This window comes from Puma concolor, chromosome E3 (genome assembly GCF_028749965.1).
Source record: "Puma concolor isolate L17-30 chromosome E3, mPumCon1.1.hap2, whole genome shotgun sequence".
Taxonomy (NCBI): domain Eukaryota; kingdom Metazoa; phylum Chordata; class Mammalia; order Carnivora; family Felidae; genus Puma; species Puma concolor.
In genome coordinates, this window is record NC_141682.1 from 26,284,444 (window position 1) to 26,305,329 (window position 20,886).

At 38.7% G+C, this 20,886-nt stretch overlaps 2 protein-coding genes across 3 annotated transcripts in view; one reads left to right on the plus strand and one right to left on the minus strand.

Annotated features, from left to right (window-relative positions):
• THUMPD1 (THUMP domain 1 NAT10 acetyltransferase adaptor) lies at nt 1-10,992 on the plus strand. 2 transcript variants are annotated; one of them, XM_086692851.1, is made up of 5 exons: nt 1-324; nt 1,638-1,812; nt 3,009-3,257; nt 3,801-4,250; nt 10,974-10,992. In XM_086692851.1, exons 1-4 carry the CDS (start codon nt 94-96, stop codon nt 4,220-4,222), a joined length of 1,077 nt encoding a protein of 358 aa, XP_086548977.1. In that variant the 5' UTR covers nt 1-93; the 3' UTR covers nt 4,223-4,250; nt 10,974-10,992. The 2 variants fall into 2 exon arrangements, with proteins under 2 accessions (XP_086548977.1, XP_086548976.1); XM_086692850.1 differs by lacking the exon at nt 10,974-10,992 and having other exon boundaries at nt 2-324; nt 3,801-7,660.
• The window catches only part of LOC112853131 (acyl-coenzyme A synthetase ACSM4, mitochondrial), a 21,299-nt gene continuing 9,285 nt past the window's right edge, over nt 8,873-20,886 (minus strand). Inside the window, exons 4-13 of the mRNA XM_086692887.1 lie at nt 19,176-19,319; nt 18,150-18,306; nt 16,013-16,092; nt 14,453-14,576; nt 13,641-13,721; nt 13,407-13,508; nt 12,814-12,941; nt 12,616-12,715; nt 10,812-10,931; nt 8,873-8,959 (exon numbers count right to left, since the gene is read on the minus strand). Coding sequence (XP_086549013.1) covers nt 8,873-8,959; nt 10,812-10,931; nt 12,616-12,715; nt 12,814-12,941; nt 13,407-13,508; nt 13,641-13,721; nt 14,453-14,576; nt 16,013-16,092; nt 18,150-18,306; nt 19,176-19,319 — 1,123 coding nt within the window. The remainder of the gene's footprint in view (nt 8,960-10,811; nt 10,932-12,615; nt 12,716-12,813; nt 12,942-13,406; nt 13,509-13,640; nt 13,722-14,452; nt 14,577-16,012; nt 16,093-18,149; nt 18,307-19,175; nt 19,320-20,886) is intronic.

Here is a 20,886-nt window from a genome sequence, read left to right on the forward strand (position 1 = left end):
CACACATGACGAAAGCAGCTGGCGTCAGCAGAGGTGAGGAAGCCGGGAATAGAGGAGAAAGCTGTTTCTCGCTAGCCTTGGTTCTCACGCGCCATGGCGGCCCCCGTCCAGCCGCCTCCTCAGTCTAGCGGTGGAAAGCGCAAAGGGAAAGCTCAGTATGTGCAGGCCAAGCGGGCGCGGCGCTGCGACGGCGGTGGGCCACGGCAGCTGGAACCCGGGCTACAGGGCATTCTCATTACCTGCAACATGAACGAGCGCAAGTGCGTGGAGGAGGCCTACAGTCTGCTCAACGAATACGGCGACGACATGTACGGGCCGGAAAAGGTACGAGCCCCAGAGAGGGTAAGCGGGCCTGTGAGAAAAGAAAGGAATGCAGGAAGGCCGGCTGTCTTCTACGCGTGCGCGAGTTTTGTGGCCTGGTCTGTGTTCCCGCCATCTCGCGGAGTCTGAGTTGTAGATCGCTGCCAGGTCGCGTGCTTGAAAAGCTTGCCCATTTGAGGGGTTTTTCCCATTATTAATCACAGGGGCTCCTGTTTATAGATTGCTTCTGAGATCCACGTGTTGTGTTTCTGAAGCCCTCAAAGAAACGTTTATTTCTTACGGTAGACTTGTGAAGTAATATTCACGAGGACACTGGAGCTCAAGTAGGTTAAGTAAACGGTCCAAATTCACAGGGGAAACTTCATTGGTCGTCATAGTTTTTATATATCTTACCACCGTCTTTACGCCATGGTTGTAATAATTGTCCTAAGCATTGTGTCTGAAATAGTGGGTTTAGTACTAGTGCTAGTTATTTCTCAAATGCACGTGTAAATACATTTTAAAAAGCAAAAATTTTTGTACCAATTCCATCTAAGATCTAATTGTCTCAACACAGTTTGGAAATCTTTATATTATTGGCATAAGATCTGGACTAATACAGAAACACCTGAATTAATTAAAAGGGGGAGGATAGATAATACACAGGGGATTTGGATTCAAGTACTGTTATTTACTAGATCTACGGCATGGGCGTATTATTTAATTCTGCTGAGCTAGATAAAAAAGAATAAATGATAGTATATTTAATGTTGGCTGACAAGTTGCTTATGTATATAAATACATCCTGATAAATAATAAAGGTTCCATAAATGGGTCTAATTATTACTGGTGCCTGACTGGCAAACTCCATTGGTGGGGCAGAGAACTAGGCAACAAGTTAGTGTCCTGTCTCCACTGGTGTCTTGAGCAAATTCTCAAACTATTTTTGTTCCCTCTTCCTTAGTAGAATAGAGATAAGGGTTTTTAATGCCATAACAGGTTGGTCTAATCTCACCAAAAGGAGATGGTCTCATTAGGTACAAAGATACCTAGTGATGGGATTTAAGGTTTACCTTGAAGTAATTCATTTGGTGAGCACATTTCCCTGTGTCCCAGAGTGTCAAGATATTTTTGAAAGCATTTTCAAATTATATGTACCCCAGTCTGAAGGAACTTCCTTTTTCCTCTACATTTTGTAGGGAGTGATGTGTCAGTTTCTTAATAAAAAGCTTTATTGTCAGTATTGATCCATCTGCCACTGGAGGTTTCACATAAATACATAGTGACAGCTTTTAACATGAGCTGTTTTGGCATTTTTGCTCATTAATTTTATGCAGTTTACAGACAAAGATCAGCAGCCCTCTGGAAGTGAGGGAGAAGATGATGATATGGAGGCTGCCTTGAAGAAAGAAGTTGGTGACATTAAAGCATCTACGGAGATGCAGCTAAGAAGATTCCAATCAGTGGAGAGTGGAGCAAATAACGTAGTCTTCATCAGGACACTTGGGATAGGTGTGTCTAATAAGCCTTAAGATTATTGAGCCTATAATATCTAGACATCTCCTTGTCTTAGTGAATACTGCCTAAAAAGTGGCTTCATGGTCACGGCTCAGTTAATAATTTGATTGATCTTCTTCACACTGTTTTAGCACTAAGCATATGGAAAGGTAGAATGGTGTGGTGAACATAACATTGGCTTAAGAATGGAAACCTGGCTTTGCCACTTTCTTTGCGTGTAACTTTAGGTGAAACAAGAGTACAAGTTCTGTCTAAAAGAAGCAGCTGCTATTCAGCTCCAGCCAATTTGGAATGACTAACCATCTGGAATGTAGTCCTAATAGAGCCAGGTCTTTTGATTTTTGAAAAGAAGGTGGAAATCTGGAGAAGTTTGTAGATTTTTTAATGTAGTTAACTAATTTAAAAGTATTGAAAACACTGAGTAGCCCCAAATAGACTTGTATGTCATCAGGATGTGGCCTAAGGATCATATGATGATTTTGTGTAATTCATGGTCTTGGGGCTCCTCTGAGTTCTGAGATCTGGATTTTTGTACAAATTTGATCAATGGATGAGTTGAATGTGTGGTTTTTAAGTTTATTTATATTTGGAGAGAGTGAGTAGGGGAGGGGCAGAGAGAGATGGAAAGAGAGAATCCCAAGCAGGCTCCATGCTCAACTCAGAGCCCCAGACAGGGCTTGATCCCATGACAGTGAGATCATGCCCTGAGTTGAAATCAAGAGTCAGATGCTTCACCTGCTGAGCCACCCAGACACCCCTTAATTAAATCTTTTAAAGTGACTTGCAGATTTTGTTTTGTTTATTATTGTAAAAAAAAAAAAAAAACTGTTTAATAACAATATGTTGGTAGTTGCTCTTGTTATAGGAAAACAATATGGTCTTGTTTGGACAAGTCAGACATCACAAAAATGTTAACTCCAGTGTTTTCATGAACTGTTGTTTTTAGTGAAAGCAGTCGTAATGCTGAAGAGTTAACATATTAGATATAGTAGTAATCATAGGCAGTGAAGAAAGTTGGAAAAACTGTTTGATTAGACTTATTAATGTTCGTCGTGATAATTTCTTCTACTATACTGTTGATGTAGGTTGCTGACAATGAAAATTCATTTTGGACAGTTTGAAGAGGTTTTAAAATGTCTGAGAGCTTATATTCTTGTTCTTTTTTTGCTGATTTTTTTCTTTTCTTTCAGAACCTGAGAAATTGGTACATCATATTCTTCAGGATATGTATAAAACCAAGAAGAAGAAGACTCGGGTTATTCTACGAATGTTACCTATTTCGGGCACATGCAAGGCTTTCTTAGAAGACATGAAAAAATATGCAGAAACATTTTTGGAACCCTGGTTTAAAGCTCCAAACAAAGGGACATTTCAGATTGTATATAAATCTCGAAATAACAGCCACATGAATAGAGAAGAAGTTATCAAAGAATTGGCAGGTATGTTTCTTTTAGTGATTTTACGTTTGTATGTAATAGTAAAACTTGTTTTTAGGAATTTTTTTTTAAGATTTAAGGCTTATATTTTTGGATATAAAACAAGTATATTAAAATGTCCTTAAAATAAGGGCGCATGGTTGGCTCAGCTGGTAGAGCATGTGACTCTTGATCTCAGGGTTGTGAGCTCGAGCCCCACATTGGGGACAGAGATTACTTTAAAAAAAAAAAAAGTCCTTAAAATAATATCAGACCTAACAGACTTGGATATGAGACTTTCTGGTAGTTAGATATTAAGTCTTCCAAATCAAGATTGAATTTTCTTTGGAAAAAAAAATTACTCTGATTAAATATTTCAGGATTTTATTTGTATTTATTTATTGAAAGAGTTCACAGAGTTTGACTGAGGTCCATGTAGAAGCATAGACTAGTATGTATATTGCTTTTAACAAGTCCCAAATGGAAAGATGAAAGATTGTGTTTGTATCTGTCAAGCTTCATGGTACCCTTCTCCCTCTAAGCGTTTCCCTATTCTTTTTGTTACAGGAATAGTAGGCAGCCTCAATTCGGAAAATAAAGTGGATCTTACCAATCCACAGTACACAGTGGTAGTAGAAATCATTAAAGCTGTCTGTTGCCTGAGTGTTGTGACAGATTACATGTTGTTCAGAAAGTATAATCTCCAGGAGGTGGTTAAGAGTGCTAAGGACCCATCACAGCTTAACCCAAAGCAGCCAGCACAAGCAGGAAATGGGAAAGAAGCTAAATTGGAATCTGGTGACAAATCAAATCAAAATGACCCAGCAGAAGGAAAAAATAACCAGCAAGTGGTACCAGAAAATAATGAGGAGCTGGGGCACACAAAACCAAGATCTGAGACACAGGTGGTGAGTGAGGGAGGAGCTAATCTTGAACTTGAAAGTCAAGTCACAGAAGGATCTGAGCCAAATGAAAATGACCTCTCATAGAGAAAAAAACATTTGGTGTTGCAGGTAGGTTTCTCTGGTGGCATTTGGTGAGATGTTGGTAGGATTCTGTATAAAATTGTGATTGAAAATACATACAGGTTTTGAACTTTGTATGTTGCATAATGCTGTACTCACAATAGTGAACAGTGATTGAGCAGCTCCATTAACAGTTATGTTAGAGAACTTTTCAGCCCCATGTGCCAGGTGCAGTTTGGCTTATGTGAATTTTGTTTAGCTGGGAAAAACTGTGGATAATTGGTGAGCACTTGCATGGAGCACTTGCATTGGTGACAGGAGGATAATGTTGGGCTCTCCCTCATGATTACTTTCCCCAGCCTCCCTTTCTGCACTGCCATCTAACTTACTGGAGTAAACAAACTCTGTAAGAGACACTCCTAGGGAAATTAGCATTCTAAGGAAGGAATTTTTACATGTTGCAACTCATCTGTCCCCTGTCACTTTGTTGTAAACATTGCAAAAACATGGGTCTTCTAGGTGAGGAGTGAATTGTTTTTTGTGAAGTTTTTGCATTTTTTTGTGATTCTTAGAGTTACTTTGTAACTCTTAGTTACTATGGCAGATTTTATATTTTATTAACATTTGTTAAACAAATCTGATGTTCCAGTGCTGCAATTTTTGAGGTCATGGTGTAAGATAGAAGAGGACCATTCTAGGCATAGAAATACAGACATTTCTGTTGAGGTTAGTGATGAAGAATTAGTCTTCTGTGATACTTTGGTATGCCAGTGCAACAAGGGACACAAATTCTTTCTTTACAGTGAAAGCTACTTTTCAGTGATCTTATGGATTTACAATCCAAGCTGTTGTCTTCCATTGTACATTGTGGAATGCAACTTACAAACCTAGCATTTGCTCTAGCAATTGCAACTATAAATCATAGCCATTTGATAAGTAAAGATGTTGATTATTTTAAATGGCATCTGGAATATCAGAACAGTAAACTGTGTTTAAAAAAGTCACATTCAGGGGCACCTGACTGGCTCACTTCGTAGAGCATGTGACCCTTGATCTCGGGGTTGTAGGTTTGAGCCCCCTGTTGGGTGTAGAGATTGCTTAAAAATAAAATCTTAAAAAAACAAAAAATCACATTCAGTAAAAGGTTTAGAAAGCAAAATTTTAGTAGCAGCATTATATTAGAAAAATTTAATAATAATATAATAATACCAATGTAATAATACCAATATAACATTAATATGTGAGGGCAAGAAGCAGTATAAGAAATTGAAAAGCCTTCACTTTCAGTTTAATAAATTGATTTATGTCTCCTGATACTAAAGAGGTTTGGGTAATTAACTGAAAAGCAGCCGCTTCTCTGTCTGGGTTGATGAGTCAACAGATTCCATGAATATTTGTCCTACTGTAGCCTTGGTAAGGTTGGTGAATGATGACGAAATTCAAGAAAGCTTGTTCTGCTGCGAGGAGCCTCTCAAGACAAAGGCAATATAAATTTAATGGGTCTTTATAACTGAAGACTGAAGGTCTGTCATCTCTACTCCTGGTGCTCATCCTTGGCTCCATGACCAGTTTTGCCTCATTCTGGTAAAAGGAAATGTTGACATTCATGTTATAGCACACTGCTTTCTTCCCAGAGAGGTGCTGATAGAAAACACTTGGAGTTGAAATGAAGAAAGTTCTGGATAATGCTGCAGAAATGGTTAACTTTATTAAAGACCCATTTATGCAGGAATGTTTAAAAATAAATAAAGCTCAAATCTGAACAAAGAGCACATAAATCTACATACAGAAATCCAGTGGCTTGTCAGAAGAGTTCTCAACAGGATATTTGAGTTGAAAGGTCAATTGCCAGAGTACTTACAAGAAAATATTAGGCCAGATTTTGCAGAGTGCTTTGGAGATGAAGGATGGCTAAGACACTAGTCTATTTAGCAGACTTTTTTTTTTTTTTTATCACATGAACAAACAAGTTCCTGCAAGGTCCTGGAGAAAATGTATTTTCTTAAAAGTGATAAGATTCTTGGATTGATAGGAACTGACTCGTTGGAACAGTCACATCGCCAAAGGAACTCTTGAAATGTTTCCACACACACTTGGGCATGAGAGTGAAGAAAAGATAGCAAGGAGTCTGAGGCCTTAACTAAAACTCTCTGTGAAGAACTGCAAAACCAAATAGCCTTTCCCCTCCTTTTCTCAACACCTGTGTATGACTAGGTGCGAAATCCCTTCTCTGAGTCTCAGCCCGAGATTTTGTCCAGGAGAAGAGAAAGAACTCTCTGAGTCATAGTCTGATAGTTCAGGATTTCTGTGAAATAAGAGTATCCTTAACTTAGTGCTGACACTCACATGCCATGAAACAATTTGAAAGTTTTTTCAAGGTTTCCCCCAGGGTAAAACTACTGAAAAAAACTGGAAGAGACTCACCAAAGAGGGCTGCATAAGAAGTCCAGGTTGAAAATAAATATTAAGAGGCTGTGAAATTCACATTTAGATGGGTTTATTTTTAAGTTTTAAAAAGTTCATAAGTATTATAAATGTTGAGTCTTCCTTCACCAATGTCTATGTCTGTTTAATGGCCAGGGAATGTGGTAATGTATTTTTATCCTCCTAAACTAGTGGTCCTGCTTGGTAAACCAGACTAGAAGGATTAGGGAGGGGAAAAGACTATAGATTGGACCTTGGTAATGCAGATGAGGCTGCAAGTCCTTCTAGATCTTTAGATATTTAGAGTGTTAACTCTTAATAGGTTGAGATCATTTTAAAAGGATGATCAGAGCATTTTAACTGTCACGGAGGATAGGATTTTGGTGCCTTCATCAGACTTGCTCCAAGACAAAGACACTTTTATTTTGATAGTGCAAGACTTTGGGACTCTGGGAATAAAATTGGCCATATGCTTACAGAACATCCAAGTTTGTGGAACTGGGTTCCTTTTACTTTGTGAAAGCTGCTACTCTACAGAAAGATTTTGATTTAGTAGTTTGTTTTTAATCCTCTTGTATTTATTTTTATTTGGTAAGACCTGCGACAAAAGCTATTCTTTCCAGCTGTAAAGCACTGTGTTCTGTTGGAATCTGATTTCATTCATTGATGCATTTTCAGGTTTCATAACTTTATTGTCACTGACTTTTGAGCATGTTGTTTTATAAGTGACAAGATTCCAGGGTGGAAATTGAGTGTTGTTGTTTTTTTTTTTTTTTTCCATTTAATTTTTGTTTTTGTTTTTGTTTTTAAGTTACGTCAGCTAAAAAAAACTCCAGTGTTGTGGTTTAGTAAATTTGTTTTGCTTTGTGGAGGATAGGGTGTTATACTTGTTATTTTGAGACATGTTTGTTTAAGGTTAAACATGATTTCTAAATGTTCTTTTTATTTGTATTTTGCTTTTGTTATGGCCAGATATTTAGCTTTTTTTTCATAGTTTCTGATATTTTCAGAAAAATCAAAATAAATTTGTTCCCTAAAGATTGGTGTTCTGTGCTTTTTCTTTCTTTCTGCCTCTTAGTAAATCTCTTGATTTATGTGTGTGTGTGTATACACATACATATGTATAATATATATATATATATACTTTTTTTTTAATGTTTCTTTTTTTTGAGAGAGAGACAGAGTGTGAGCAGGGCAGGGGCAGAGAGAGAGGGAGACACAGAATCTGAAGCAGGCTCTGGGCTCTGAGCTGTCAGCACAGAGCCCAACGCAGGGCTGTGGGGCTCAAACTCACGAATGGTGAGATAATGGCCTGAGCTGAAGTCGGATGCTTAACCGACTGAGCCACCTAGGTGCCCCATAAATCTCTTGATTTATAATAGATACCTCATAAAAGATGTTTTTATGTCAAATTATACATTGTCCTAAAATATAAATCATTTTTATAAATGATTATATAAAAAAAGATATAAAACATTTAATAATTGCTCTTGAATAATTACTCTTATTAAGTAATCCAAACTTTAGATATTTTGCAGCAAATTTGCTTCAAAAGGAGGTATAGTAATACAGTAGTCAATTAAATGCACTTATTTGGTTTTTGGATTATTTATATTCCTTATTTTAATATTAATATTAAAATATAAACTAATAAAATTAAAGATTATAAAATATTAATATTTTAAAGAACTAATAAAAAGATCTTAGAAATTATTATTTTTAGATTTATTTATTTTTGAGAGAGAGCATGAGCAGGGGAGGGGCAGAGAGAATCGGGGACAGAGGATCAAAGTGGGCTCCACATTGACAGCAGAGAGCCCAATGTGGGGCTAGAACTAACAAACTACAAGACCATGACCTGAGCCGAAGTTGGATGCTCAACCAACTGAACTACCCAAGCACCTTGAAGAAATTCAGTCTTGAACTTTTAGAATAGTTCTAATCTTTATTTTGGCTTAATCATTCACAAGATAATTCAATGTCCACTGTGCTTTTCTAAGTAATTATTTGCTATTTTAAACCCTTGTAAATCATTAAAAGCATTGCCTTTGTCAGTTTGGTCATTATAACAGTTTTCTTCCCAAATGTTTTTAGATTTTCATTTATTTTTTGGCTAATTGCAAAACAAAAAATTGAGTTTTTCAACCAGGAAAAATCTTCAGCATTTTAAGAGACTAATCACTAAATTGTTAGGAAGCAAGGACTAAAAGCAGCCCTATTAACAACTTAATGCCATCATCTCTTATCAGGCTATGTTCTACCCCATTCATGGTCTCTCAAAACGTTGCGTTTGATTTTCCCAGTGATTGTCTTTGGGAGTTCTGGAACAAATTCCACCTAATTAACAGAAACACATTATGAGACACTTGATTCCATTTTGACAATCCCAGCTGTCAGTACAATAGGGAAAGCTTTCATGCAACTCTAGCATGGAGTTTGAGTCTAGGGGTTGTCTTAGCCCACCAAGCTCATTGAAATTCTTGTGTTTATATAGTAAAGTTGACAATGGAGCTCCATCATGGGTTTTTAGTGCAGAGGCTGTGTGCTTTGTCAGAAGAATATAACAATTCCTTTACTCCTAAGTTCAATTGGACCTAGGCCTCCACTACCCCAGGGAAATAGAGGCCACACCTAAATGCACAAGGAAACAAGTTAATTCTTGGGGTTTGGGCTTTTAAGAACTGGGTCCTGCAGTTTCTGAGGGAGATTTTTGAGAGAGAATTTTGAGTACACACAATTTTCCCCTTATGTCCATGGTAAATCCTCTTCGTTTCCCTTCCTCAAGATGTAACTATTGTATTTTAAGATTTTCTCCAATAACATTTCTGAAAATCAACTGCCATGGATTTAGTAAATTTAATGGAGAAAATGTAACTATTCTTTTTTTTTTTTTAATTTTTTTTTTTCAACGTTTATTTATTTTTGGGACAGAGAGAGACAGAGCATGAACGGGGAGGGGCAGAGAGAGAGGGAGACACAGAATCGGAAACAGGCTCCAGGCTCTGAGCCATCAGCCCAGAGCCCGACGCGGGGCTCGAACTCACGGACCGCGAGATCGTGACCTGGCTGAAGTCGGACGCTTAACCGACTGCGCCACCCAGGCGCCCCTGAAAATGTAACTATTCTTAAAGTTAACTACCTTTTGGTTGAAATACCAACTGAAATGGAATTCTCATGTTAAGGATCAATATCAACCAATAGTATTCTGGGATGAGAAGGAAGGAAGTTGCAGTGCCATCTCTATGTTTTTATATAGAATTATTTTTTTTTATTAAAATTAAAAATATTTATTTTGGGGAGATAGAGTGCAAGCAGGGGAGGGGCAGAGAGAGAGACACACACAGAATTTGAGGCAGTCTCCAGGCTCCAAGCTGTCAGCACAGAACCTGATGCATGTCTCGAACCCACAAAGTGCGGGATCATGACCTGGGCTGAAGGCGGACGCCCAACCGCCTGAGCCAGCCAGGCACCCTTTTATAGAATTATTCTTAAATACTCCCTTGAAGAAGAAGGTTTCAGGAAAGATTCCACAGTTTCTTCGGATAGTATATATATATTTTTCTAAGCCTTAAGTTTGGTCAGTTTGATACTAAAGCCCTGTGCTTTGAATTTGTAAGGGTATTATGGATCAAGAGTGCCATGATTGTTGAATTAGGTGCTGTTTTCATTTTTTAAAAACATATTTTAAAGTTTATTTGAGAGAGAGAGAGCACGAGACGGGGAGGGGCAGAAAGAAAGGGAGAGAGAGAATCCCAAGTAGGTTCCATGCTCAACATGGAGCCTTGGGGCTCTATCTCATAACTGTGAGATCATGACTTGAGCCAAGATAATGACTTGAGCTGAAATCAAGAATAGGATGCTTAACTGACCAAGTCACCCAGGTGTGCCCAGGTGGTTTTTAAAATCAATTTGCCAGTATTTTTTTTTTTTTTTTCTCATGGAATGGGACTGATTAGTCTTATAAGGATCCTTAGTAGTTACTCAGTATTGCAGAGTTGATCAAAGCTAGTTTATCAAATATTTGAAAATAAATTTTCTAAAGCAAAATTGTTAGGGCAAAACAAGTTGAAATAGGTATCCTCTGCTTACATACTGAGCAAACATAAAGTCACAAGCTAATAAACTCTATGTACTTACTACCTTAGATCCTTGTTTGGTAATACATTAACTTTTGGGCAAAAATACTTGCCTTTCTTGGATATTTGTAAGGTGCAGTTGATTTTTTCACATGATCCTGAAGTTCAAGAGTTAATTTCTCTGGGTTGGATGATTTAAAGGGTGCAGATAAGACAACAAAAGCTTTCACTACCTGCAGGAGAAAAGTCCATTTATATTGATGTTTGTTTTTCAGACATATCAAGAGTTTGGAGCCAATGCTGAACACAGGTACTTGTAATTAACAGGAGCTTGAGTGATGAATGCAAATCCAGAGATCACCTCTGAACAAAGCTTGGATTACAAATGAGGTTTTGAGATCTAATTCCAGACAAATGGTTTCTGAGTGTGAGGAGTGCAGTGTTTCATTAAGGGTAAAGGTCGAGTTTTATTTACATGTCCACATGTATTTGACATTTCAGTCAGACTAATCCTAATAGGCAATCCTTGATTTACCGATAACCACTTATTTCAAACCTATGCTATTAGAAACATGCAGTAGGGGGGACAAATGGAGTTCCCAGAGAATACAGTTTGAAAGGGGTTTGGGGAGGCTTAGTGGAGGGATTTTGTATGCTGGGGGATGAACTCTCAGGAAGGATTGGTCTACCTCTGAATATTTTTTTTTGCTTCTCTTTGGAATACCATGCAAAGCTCACTAATTAATTATTGAAGTTAGTTAAGTATAAATTATTAATTATTCCTACATTGATTCCAGTTGGTATTTACTTCTAATGTTCACCTGAAATAAGCTCTATTGAGACTATGGTAGCAGGAGGAAAATACTTTGAAGAATGGAATTCATTGAATGGGGAAGTGGTACAAGAGGTTTGAGTGTGGGATCCATAGAGTCACTGCAGAGGGCCACAGTTATATGAATGGCAGTAGAGAAAGAGATGTGGGAGGATGCTGATACAGAAACTGATTTTGAAATTTTGCTACTTACTCTATTAGAAATTTCCTCAAGGAAAGGAAAGTCTCCCTTTCATACTACATGGCTTCCTCCTAAACCTAAGGTTATTCCTGTCATTCCCCAGATTCCCTTTAATAGGTTGAAAGTAGGCTTGTGGGACTTGTTTGGGAACCTGGCCACAACATCCTATTTGCATTGTTCCTGTAATGCAATGTATTTTGATTTCCATGACAATAGTACATACAGTAGAATCTGCTGTTTTTTCTTCTGTAGCATCTCTTCCTCTTTTAGTAACAGTACCCTGAGTTTCCTACAGAGCATTACCCTAACTTCTCTCTCTAGTGGTGTTGACACTAACTCCTACCTCCAGTGACCGGCATATGATCTAGGTCTGGCCAGTGAGCATATACCATTCCCTGGACCACGTTGGTTGGATATGTGATCTAAAATAGGCAAATATTATTCTGGGAGTTGCTTGAAACTGGTGGAAAGGGAGCTGTCTCTTTTCCTGGTTGTTAAGCTGTGTGCATTTGGAGTGGTTGCTGTCAAGTAGGAAGAATCTTTCCGAATGGAACCAACCTAAAGAACAACAGCCAAGAGATGGAGAGAGACGGTTTTGCTAACTTCACATGAACCCTTGGATGTAGCTGTACCTGAAGACCTCACTTATGTGTAAGCCAGTAAATTCCTTTTTTTAAAAACTTAAGTCAGTTTGAGTTGAGTTTCTGTCATTTGCCTCTAAAAGAATGCTAATACATCCCCTTTGAGATGCAACTCATTTGTAAACTTGATTACCTAGTATACATTTTTGGCACATGTGCTTCATAATAAGAAGTACATGACTACTCCTGATTCACTCCTTAACATGGTCAAATGGATAGAACTTGAAAATATGAAATTGCTACATTAATGACATTCACTCTACCTCTCCTCTGATTGGATCTGGACTACTGACAACAGCTGATTCAACAACTGCTGGGTGCTCGATTAGTGCACTCTCCACTTCAAATGGCCCAATACGGTACCTGGAAGAGGAAAAGAAGCCCTCGGTCACTACACCACCCAATAGACCTCCCCTGACCATCAATTACTTCCTAAGAGTAAGAGTAGCAAATATACAAACCCAGAGGATATGATGACATCATCAGCTCTACCAACAAACCAGAAATACCCATCACTGTCCATCACTCCTCTGTCTCCAGTGACATAAAAATTCCCTCTTATCGTGGCAGCAGTTTTCTCTGGATTGTCCTAGGAATCAAAGATGACTCTTGGTCAGAATAGACAAAGGGCTATGGCACCCATGGAGTGACTTGTACATTGTGCATTCTATTTCTAAAAGAAATTAATTTAAAGAAATGTAATTCCTAGTGTAGAATACAAAAGGTTCAAGAATATAATAAAAAGTAAACCCCTCTTCCACCTCTACCACTCCCTATCACTCCCTCCCTGCCCTCTGCAGCCTGCCTAGTTGTCTTTTCTGAGGACACTCACTGCAACTGGTTTCTTACACATAGAATTTAATCTTTGCACAACTCCTAGGAGATAGATGATATTCTCCCCATTTTGCAGTTGATGAAATAGACTTGGATTTTGTGACTTGCCCAAATTTACACAGCAACACGTGATGGATATGAAATTTGGACCCAAGTCTGTATGATTCCCTGTACCACCTTTTCTATTAAAGTGTGACTAGCATATTTTACATTCTTGTACCACATATTCAGAGAAGAAACAGAAAGGCCGTGTAGTCTGTAGTCTGAGGGCAATTTCCCCTTCTTTGCCAGGTGGTAGGACGTTGCCATTTTCATCTATAATCTAGAATGAAAGGAACAATTTAGGTTCCTAAATTTGTTTTTTTACAGTGTGAAAACAGGTTATAAATAGTTGTACAATGACTAGTAGAAAACTGTAAAACGTTTTTTCCTTATTGAAACAGATATAACTGACCTGGACATCATAGGGTTGTACTCCTTTGCCCATTGAACCCAGTTTAATTTCTTGTCCTTTCTGATTGGCACAAATTATTCCCTGTTGAGAGAACATGTTTTATATAAGGATGTAAAAATTCAATTTCTGTAGCTATTTATATCATGACAATAAAACATAAGACTCAGTATTGACTGATTTTCCCAGTTATACACACACACACACACACACACACACACACACACACACACACGTACACATACACACATGCACATTATTTTAGATCAGTGCTTCTCAAACATAAGCGTGTACCAGAGTCACCTGGAGCATTCATTTTTCAAGCACAGATTTCCAGGCACCATCTCAGAGTTTCTGATTCAGTAGGTCTGGCCAGGTGGGGTGTCTGAGAATTTGAATTGCTACCAAATTTCCACGTGCAGCTGATGCTGCTGATTTGAGGACCACACTTTGAAAACTACTCCTTAGACTAAGGATACCACTTAGTGCACCTTGGGATAAATTCCCCACTGGGGCTCTGTGGGGTCCTCAGTGTTGCTGAGAAGATGAGCTGCTCAAATCTGACCCTCTCTGACCCCTAACACCTTTGAGACTTCTCCAGCATGGGAAGAAGGCAGGAAGACTGGAAGGAATAATCCTAATTCCCCTCTAGCCAAACCTAATTGGGCAATTCAGAGGTTTTGGTGGTTACTTGCAAGGTAAGGTATGCTGGGAAATTCCATAAAAATTTACAACACCAAGGGGACTCTTCAGGGGCTCAGTCTGGGGTTGAAATGTTCCCAATGTGCTAAACCTAAACTGCCCATTAAACATACCACTTCTGTCTGTCCGTAGCCCTCATACAGTTCCAGTCCAGTTTGTGCCTTCCACTGTTCCAGCACCTCGGGGTTGAGTGGCTCCCCTCCTGTCAAGCAGTGCCGTAGCTTCTTGAATTTATATCTGTAGACACAGATATAGGGTCTTTGATGGGAGAAATCTGAGTGGCTTTCACTAAAACATTATTAGTATGTTCTAGCAACAAGCAAATGAGCTAGGAAAGACAAGTAGGAAAGTTCAGTCAGCAAATATTTTTGAGCACCTACTATCTTGTCAGACATGGTTGTAGGTGTGTGGGGCATGTTAGTAATTCAAATAAAATTTCCTGACAGAGCTTGCATTTTAGCAGATCATTAAAGGAGGGGAGAAGGTAGGAGAAAATACCAATAATGATCTTAAGTGCTTATTATGGGCCAAGTGATAAAACAGCTAACATTAATTAAGAACCTACTATGCTGTGAGGGCTTTAGGAGCATTCTCATAATCCTCACATCCTTATTATACAGATCAGGAACTAGAGGCTGAGAGAATATAAAGAGGTTGTTCGAGGCCTCACATATAATAAAGGGCTGAATTGACTACCCTGCCCTTACCATTTGTCAAGTATCTCACCAAGTAGGCCATTTCCCTGAATTCTCTCCACAACCGCATGAGGCAGCCCTTAATCCTCTCTTGTGGATGGAGTTAAGGAGACTTAGTAAGGTCATCTGGAGTGTCTGAGGTCACACTGTCAGTAAATAGTGGAGCCCTACTTGTTTGGCTTTGGAGCTTGGTCAGTTAACCACTGGCCTTACTACTCCACTGCCCACTTTCTCAAGTGAGGAAGTCTGGAATAGCCCAGCTCCGGTGCATTGAGGTGTCAAATAGGGAGGACAGGAGTTGTGCCTATTCAAAATAATCCTGGAAAGCCCTGAACTACTCTTGAAATGTGAGCAAGATGCTTACATTCATATCTGCTTTATTTTGTTTCATAGCACTCTCCCTTCTGGGCATCCACACTTGAGGGTGCAGAGGATGGGTGAGCCTATACTACTTAAATTATTTCTCTCTTCCTTTCTCTTTTTCTTCAGGTACTCAATTTGTATTAGTTAAGTAAATATGCATTGCAAGTCCACTAGGTGTTCAGATGATTTGGATAAATTGATTATAATCTTCAAGTCATAAGACTTCATTAGCTTCTCTTCAAGACAATATGAATGCAGCTGGATTTGGGGAGGGAGGTTGGTTCTCAGACTTCAGGGTTCTGGTTGTCCCTGGGAAAACGTTCAGTTGCCCCTAGAGGCTATCCTTAGGGGCAACTGGGAAGTGATTAGGCAATATCTGAAGACAGTTTTGATGGTTGCGAGGGAGGTTCTACTGGCATCTAGTAGGTGGAAGCCAGGCAGAATGTTGCTCAACATCCTACAGTGCACAGGACAGTCCCCGACAACACAGAATTATTCAGTCCAAATGTCACTAGTGGCAAGACTGAGGAAACCTGGGCTATCCTGTGCTGAGAAGGGGTGATGCGGGACTATAGCTTTTGTTTGTGGTTCAAATGGAGATTTCTGCCCAAGTACCTTTTAAGGTCTTTTTGCACAAGCATCCGGTACACAGTGGGAGCGCTGCACAGGGTCGTGATGGGATAAGTGGTGAGCGTCTGGATGATGGAGAAAGACAGTTTCAGAAGTGGTTCATTAGAGGCCACAACCAGAGCTGATGTCTGCAACCCCTCAACGTCTATCATTAGCATGTTTTCATCTCATGATCACTACTAGGCATGAGAAAGCAAATATTTATTGTCACTAGTGACTGGATGTCCATTGGAAACTTCCAATTATTGGGAAGAATACATATATGTTACAGTAATAGACACACACAATCAAATTCAACAAAAAGTAAATTGTCGAAATTGAGACCAACCCCAAAGTAGGAACTGGTTGATTCTACCTCAGGGGTGCAAATTACCTTTCATGGTGGAATTTTGAAACCTCCTGCCCATATATTCCTGCACAATACTCACCCTAGATGTGAGCTAACCTACCAAAACTTTCCCAATACTGCTTCTATAAAAGATACCAGTCCTTTCAAGTGGATTGATTAAATGCATAAGTCATTTTCCAGGCCCAGATTTGCTGGGCTCATTTTCCCTCTAGCTCCTTAAAGAAAAATAATGACATAGGTTAAATCTAGAGAGATACTCACGTTTTAGATTTCCTGTTTCTAGAGAGGTTCGACTATGCCAAGTGATAAATTGACAATTTGTATTAAACTTAAACATTTGAGAGAAGGCTTTCAAGATGTATTTCTAGTCTCTCTGGATCATGAAAAACTTTTGATCTGTAAGTGAACGTCTCTACTGTGTGTAATTGCTCCCTGGATTCCAACTATTCTTTTTTTTTTTTTTTTTAATTTATTTATTTTTGGGACAGAGAGAGACAGAGCATGAACGGGGGAGGGTCAGAGAGAGGGAGACACAGAATCAGAAACAGGCTCCAGGCTCCGAGCCATCAGCCCAGAGCCGACGCGGGGCTCGAACTAACGGACCGCGAGATCATGACCTGGCTGAAGTCGGACGCTTAACCGACTGCGCCACCCAGGGGACCCCCAACTATTCTTAGTAGGTGTAAGTGCTTATACCTAAGAATAGCGTAAAGTTTTTAGAGCACTTAAAATACACACATCTTTGTGTATTTGTGTGTATTTTAAAATACACACTATCTTTGTAAAATAAGAATAGTCTTATTTTAATCAACTTATTTAATGTTAAATAATATAGATTAATAATATAATAATACATTAATATTAACATATTACTAGCATTACTATGTCTTAATAAAATGTTAAATAAATTGATTAAAATAAGTATATTATGTATCTTACTTAAATACTATACAATATTTAATATTTTACTAAAATTATTATTCTTATTTTTAAAAATGCAGGTTTCAGAACTGCAAACTTAGTTTATCTACTTAGGACACTTTATTAGCCTGATGGAGAGATCCTAGTTCTTATGCTACCCAGCATTTCTGTTAAGACCCTCAAGCCATCTCGTCAGACCAGTTAGCAAAATAACAGGGTGAGTATAGCTTTTATTGACACAGGTGTGGTGTTTGTTTAATAACATGTATTTTGTTAAGCATAATTGATTTTTTATGGGTGAAAAATAATTGGCCTGAATCACATCTTTCTAAAGGCTAAAGAAATGAGAGCAATCTGATACCTCAATCTAGCTGTCTCTGGCTGAAAAGGAGGGACATGCCTGATTTCAAGACAAACATTGGGTTCTGAGAATAACAAAGTGAGAAGCTCAGGGTGAGGGGAGAATGGAAGGAGCTGCTCTGGGAGAAAGGTGACCCCACCTGTTAGTCTTCTCTACACAGGGTTTGGGATTTATCACCTATTGTTTTTGTTTCACTCAGTCAGAACCAAAGATTTGTTTGGACTTGAGACTTCTAATCTGTTACTTAGAATCTCATGCTCAGTGGGACATTAGAAATCCTGAACAGTTTGAAGCACAAGAGTGGATTTTATGCCTGAGAGTGTTGTGGGTGTTTCCTCTCTGTTAAATACATTCAAAGGCCAAATCCCTGGAGACTTCAGTTCTTAAAAAGGAATTATTTCCACAAGCCCAGGAAACTATATTCTGAAGAATCATTTCTCTGTAGTTTTAGAGGAGACAAGGGAGAGATGTAGCTAGAAGTCATGACTTACATCTAAGAAAGTGTCGGTGTCAAACTGGGCCATCCGATGTACAAAGACACACGCTCCCTGAAGCCAGGATGAAAACACACTGCCAATGGCAGCCTTGATCCAGCCAGTGTCAGACATGTTCCATATGATATCTGAGGACTTCAGGTCTAGCCAATACCTAAGTGATATGGAGAAGCAACAAGACCAAAAAAAAAAAAAAAAAAAAAAAACCCAAAACAAAGCTAAAGAAAGAAAGAAATCCCACAAAACAAAACAAAAACAAAAACAAAAACAGAAAAGCAAACAAACTGGTGTCTTTGAGAACTGGCCAGAACATCAGGGGCTACAGAGAAAGATCAAAAGAAACCCGAAGGCAGGATGAGCTATTATTCTACCTCCCACTTTTGTTATTTTGTTAGAGAACTTCTTCAGAATCCTAGGTAATATGAAAATAGGGAGGCTGGGTTTGGCATGATATTCTAGGTTTGTTCATTGAAGCAACAAATATTTATTGTGTCAATATATGCTAGGCACTGTTCTGCCTAGCATAGTGAGATAGACTAGATATCTGCTCTTACTTCAGTAAGACAGATAGCTAACAAGCACACAATAAAATGAATGAGTATAGATCAGTATCATAATATCAAATAGTGATAAGTGCTCTGAGGAAAATAAAACAGGTAATGTGATAGCTTTGAGATATCTAGGAAGGCCTTTCTGGGTGGGTGAGCTTCTCTGGCAATGAGAAGGAGCCAGACATACGGTTATCGAGATGTGGCCAAGGGTGATTCCTGTACATCACCCTGTGCTCATCACAAGTGCACTCCTTAATTCCCATCGCCTATTTAATCCATAAGTTCTTGCTTGATCAGTTGGTGAGATGGTGCCATTTACTGATCTAGGGTTGGGCAGGGGCATCAAGGGTTCTGTTTTGTAGACATTATATTGGAGAAATCCAATAACCCTCCAAGTGGTGGTGTCAGCTCAGTTGGATACACATGTGGGCGGCTCAGGGGAGAATTTAACAAAAACAGTTTTCCTTCCTACCTTCCACAAAGGGTGTACCCAATTCCAAGGCTGCTCTGAGAGTGCTGGGCCATCTTGGGAGCACCTGTGGTCCCACTGGTGAAATAAATGGCCATTGGTTCTTGACTTCCTGTTTCTACACAGCTGTGCTCTGCAGAGGCAGATCTGTAAAATATGGATCCCAACATAGTGGCTGAAGATGGAAGACCAGTTTATCTCTCTCTATATATATTTGCATATATATATATATATATATATATATATATATATATATATATATATATATATATATATATGCATATTTGCATATATATGCATATATATTTGCATATATATATATATATATATATATATATATATATATCTTCTTGATACCAGAGAACAGTTAATAGAACAAAACCTAATCCAAAGCCTCCTTGAGAGGAAATTCTCAAGAAATCTTAAAGGGACTTTGTAGATAAGTACTAAGCTTTAACAACTCACCTGTCTGTTTTTTTAAGTGCCACCTTTGTATAGGTCACATAGATAACCAAGAGACTTTCAAAATCAATGGCAAAAGGATGTGTATTTAAACTTTTTCTCTCAGTGCTTCTTTTAATCTATGATTTTTTCAAAAATCAGTGAATCTTTGTGAATTTTTATTAACATTTCAAGAGTTTTTATGATTTAAAGGAAGATCTTTTGGCATTTGAATCAAACTTTTTAATACTTTTTGTTCAGCATCTTCAATATCGCTGACAGACACAGCTTCTTACCATATAGCATCCCATTCTTCTTCCTTGCACTGATAAAACTCTGATTTTGTTCAGGTATCAGGCAGGGGAGACTGTTCCTTATATAGCTCTAGGGGGTGAATCTTGATTATCCTAAGCCAATCATGCTCATTCTTGTACCAGAGACTGATTTAGGGATGGTACATGTTGCAGTTATGGTCAATGAGATTTAAAGGCTTTATGGAAAACGTTTCCTTATTTTAAAGAGTCATAAGGAAGGGATGCTGCCTTTCCTCACCCCACCTATCTTGTTTTCTGGACTTCGGATATTGTTGTGAAAGTACATTATGTCTGGGACAACTCTAGCCATGTTGGGATCACAGGAGGGATTAGCAGACACACTGAGGATAGCACGATGGAAAGATGAATGAATCTGGGTTCATGCTAATTTCATCAAACTACTGAATAACCAACTCTCATTCGACTCTATCTCTGTACTTCTTACTTGTCATATAATAAAATAGTTTGTGTTGTTTAAGCCACTTATAGTTGGATCTCCTATTACTAAAGCCAAGAGCATTCTATGAATAGATAATAACAGTATCTGTATAAGATTATCTGCACAGACAGCTCCAACATTTCCTTCCCACCCTGCACAAGAATGCCATTCCCTCACTGAGGAGTGGAGCCTATGTCCTCTCTCCTTGAATCTGGGATGGCCTTATGACTAATTTTGATTGACAGAGTGTGGCAGAATTTCTTTGACTTCTCAGCCTAGGTCTTAAGAGGCTTGGTAGTTTTCACTTTCACTGGGGCGGGGGTGGGGGGATGCAGCCACCATAGGAAAACGTTCAGACCTTCCTGCTGGAGACAGAGGGCATGTATGGGACAAGTGAGGTGCTTCAGCCAATAGCTAACACCAGAGCCTCAGACTTGTGAGTGAACCCCCTTGGGTCCTTGAGCTTCAGTCAAGCTGATATGGAGAAGGATAAGCTGCCTCTGCTGAGGCCTGTGTGAAC

Coding starts and splice junctions, on each gene's coding strand:
- THUMPD1 (XM_086692851.1), top strand. CDS start 94: ATGGCGGCCCCCGTCCAGCCGCCTCCTCAGTCTAGCGGTGGAAAGCGC. Junction 1,813..3,008: donor CATCAGGACACTTGGGATAG/GTGTGTCTAATA, acceptor CTTTTCTTTCAG/AACCTGAGAAATTGGTACAT. Junction 3,258..3,800: donor AGTTATCAAAGAATTGGCAG/GTATGTTTCTTT, acceptor TTTTTGTTACAG/GAATAGTAGGCAGCCTCAAT.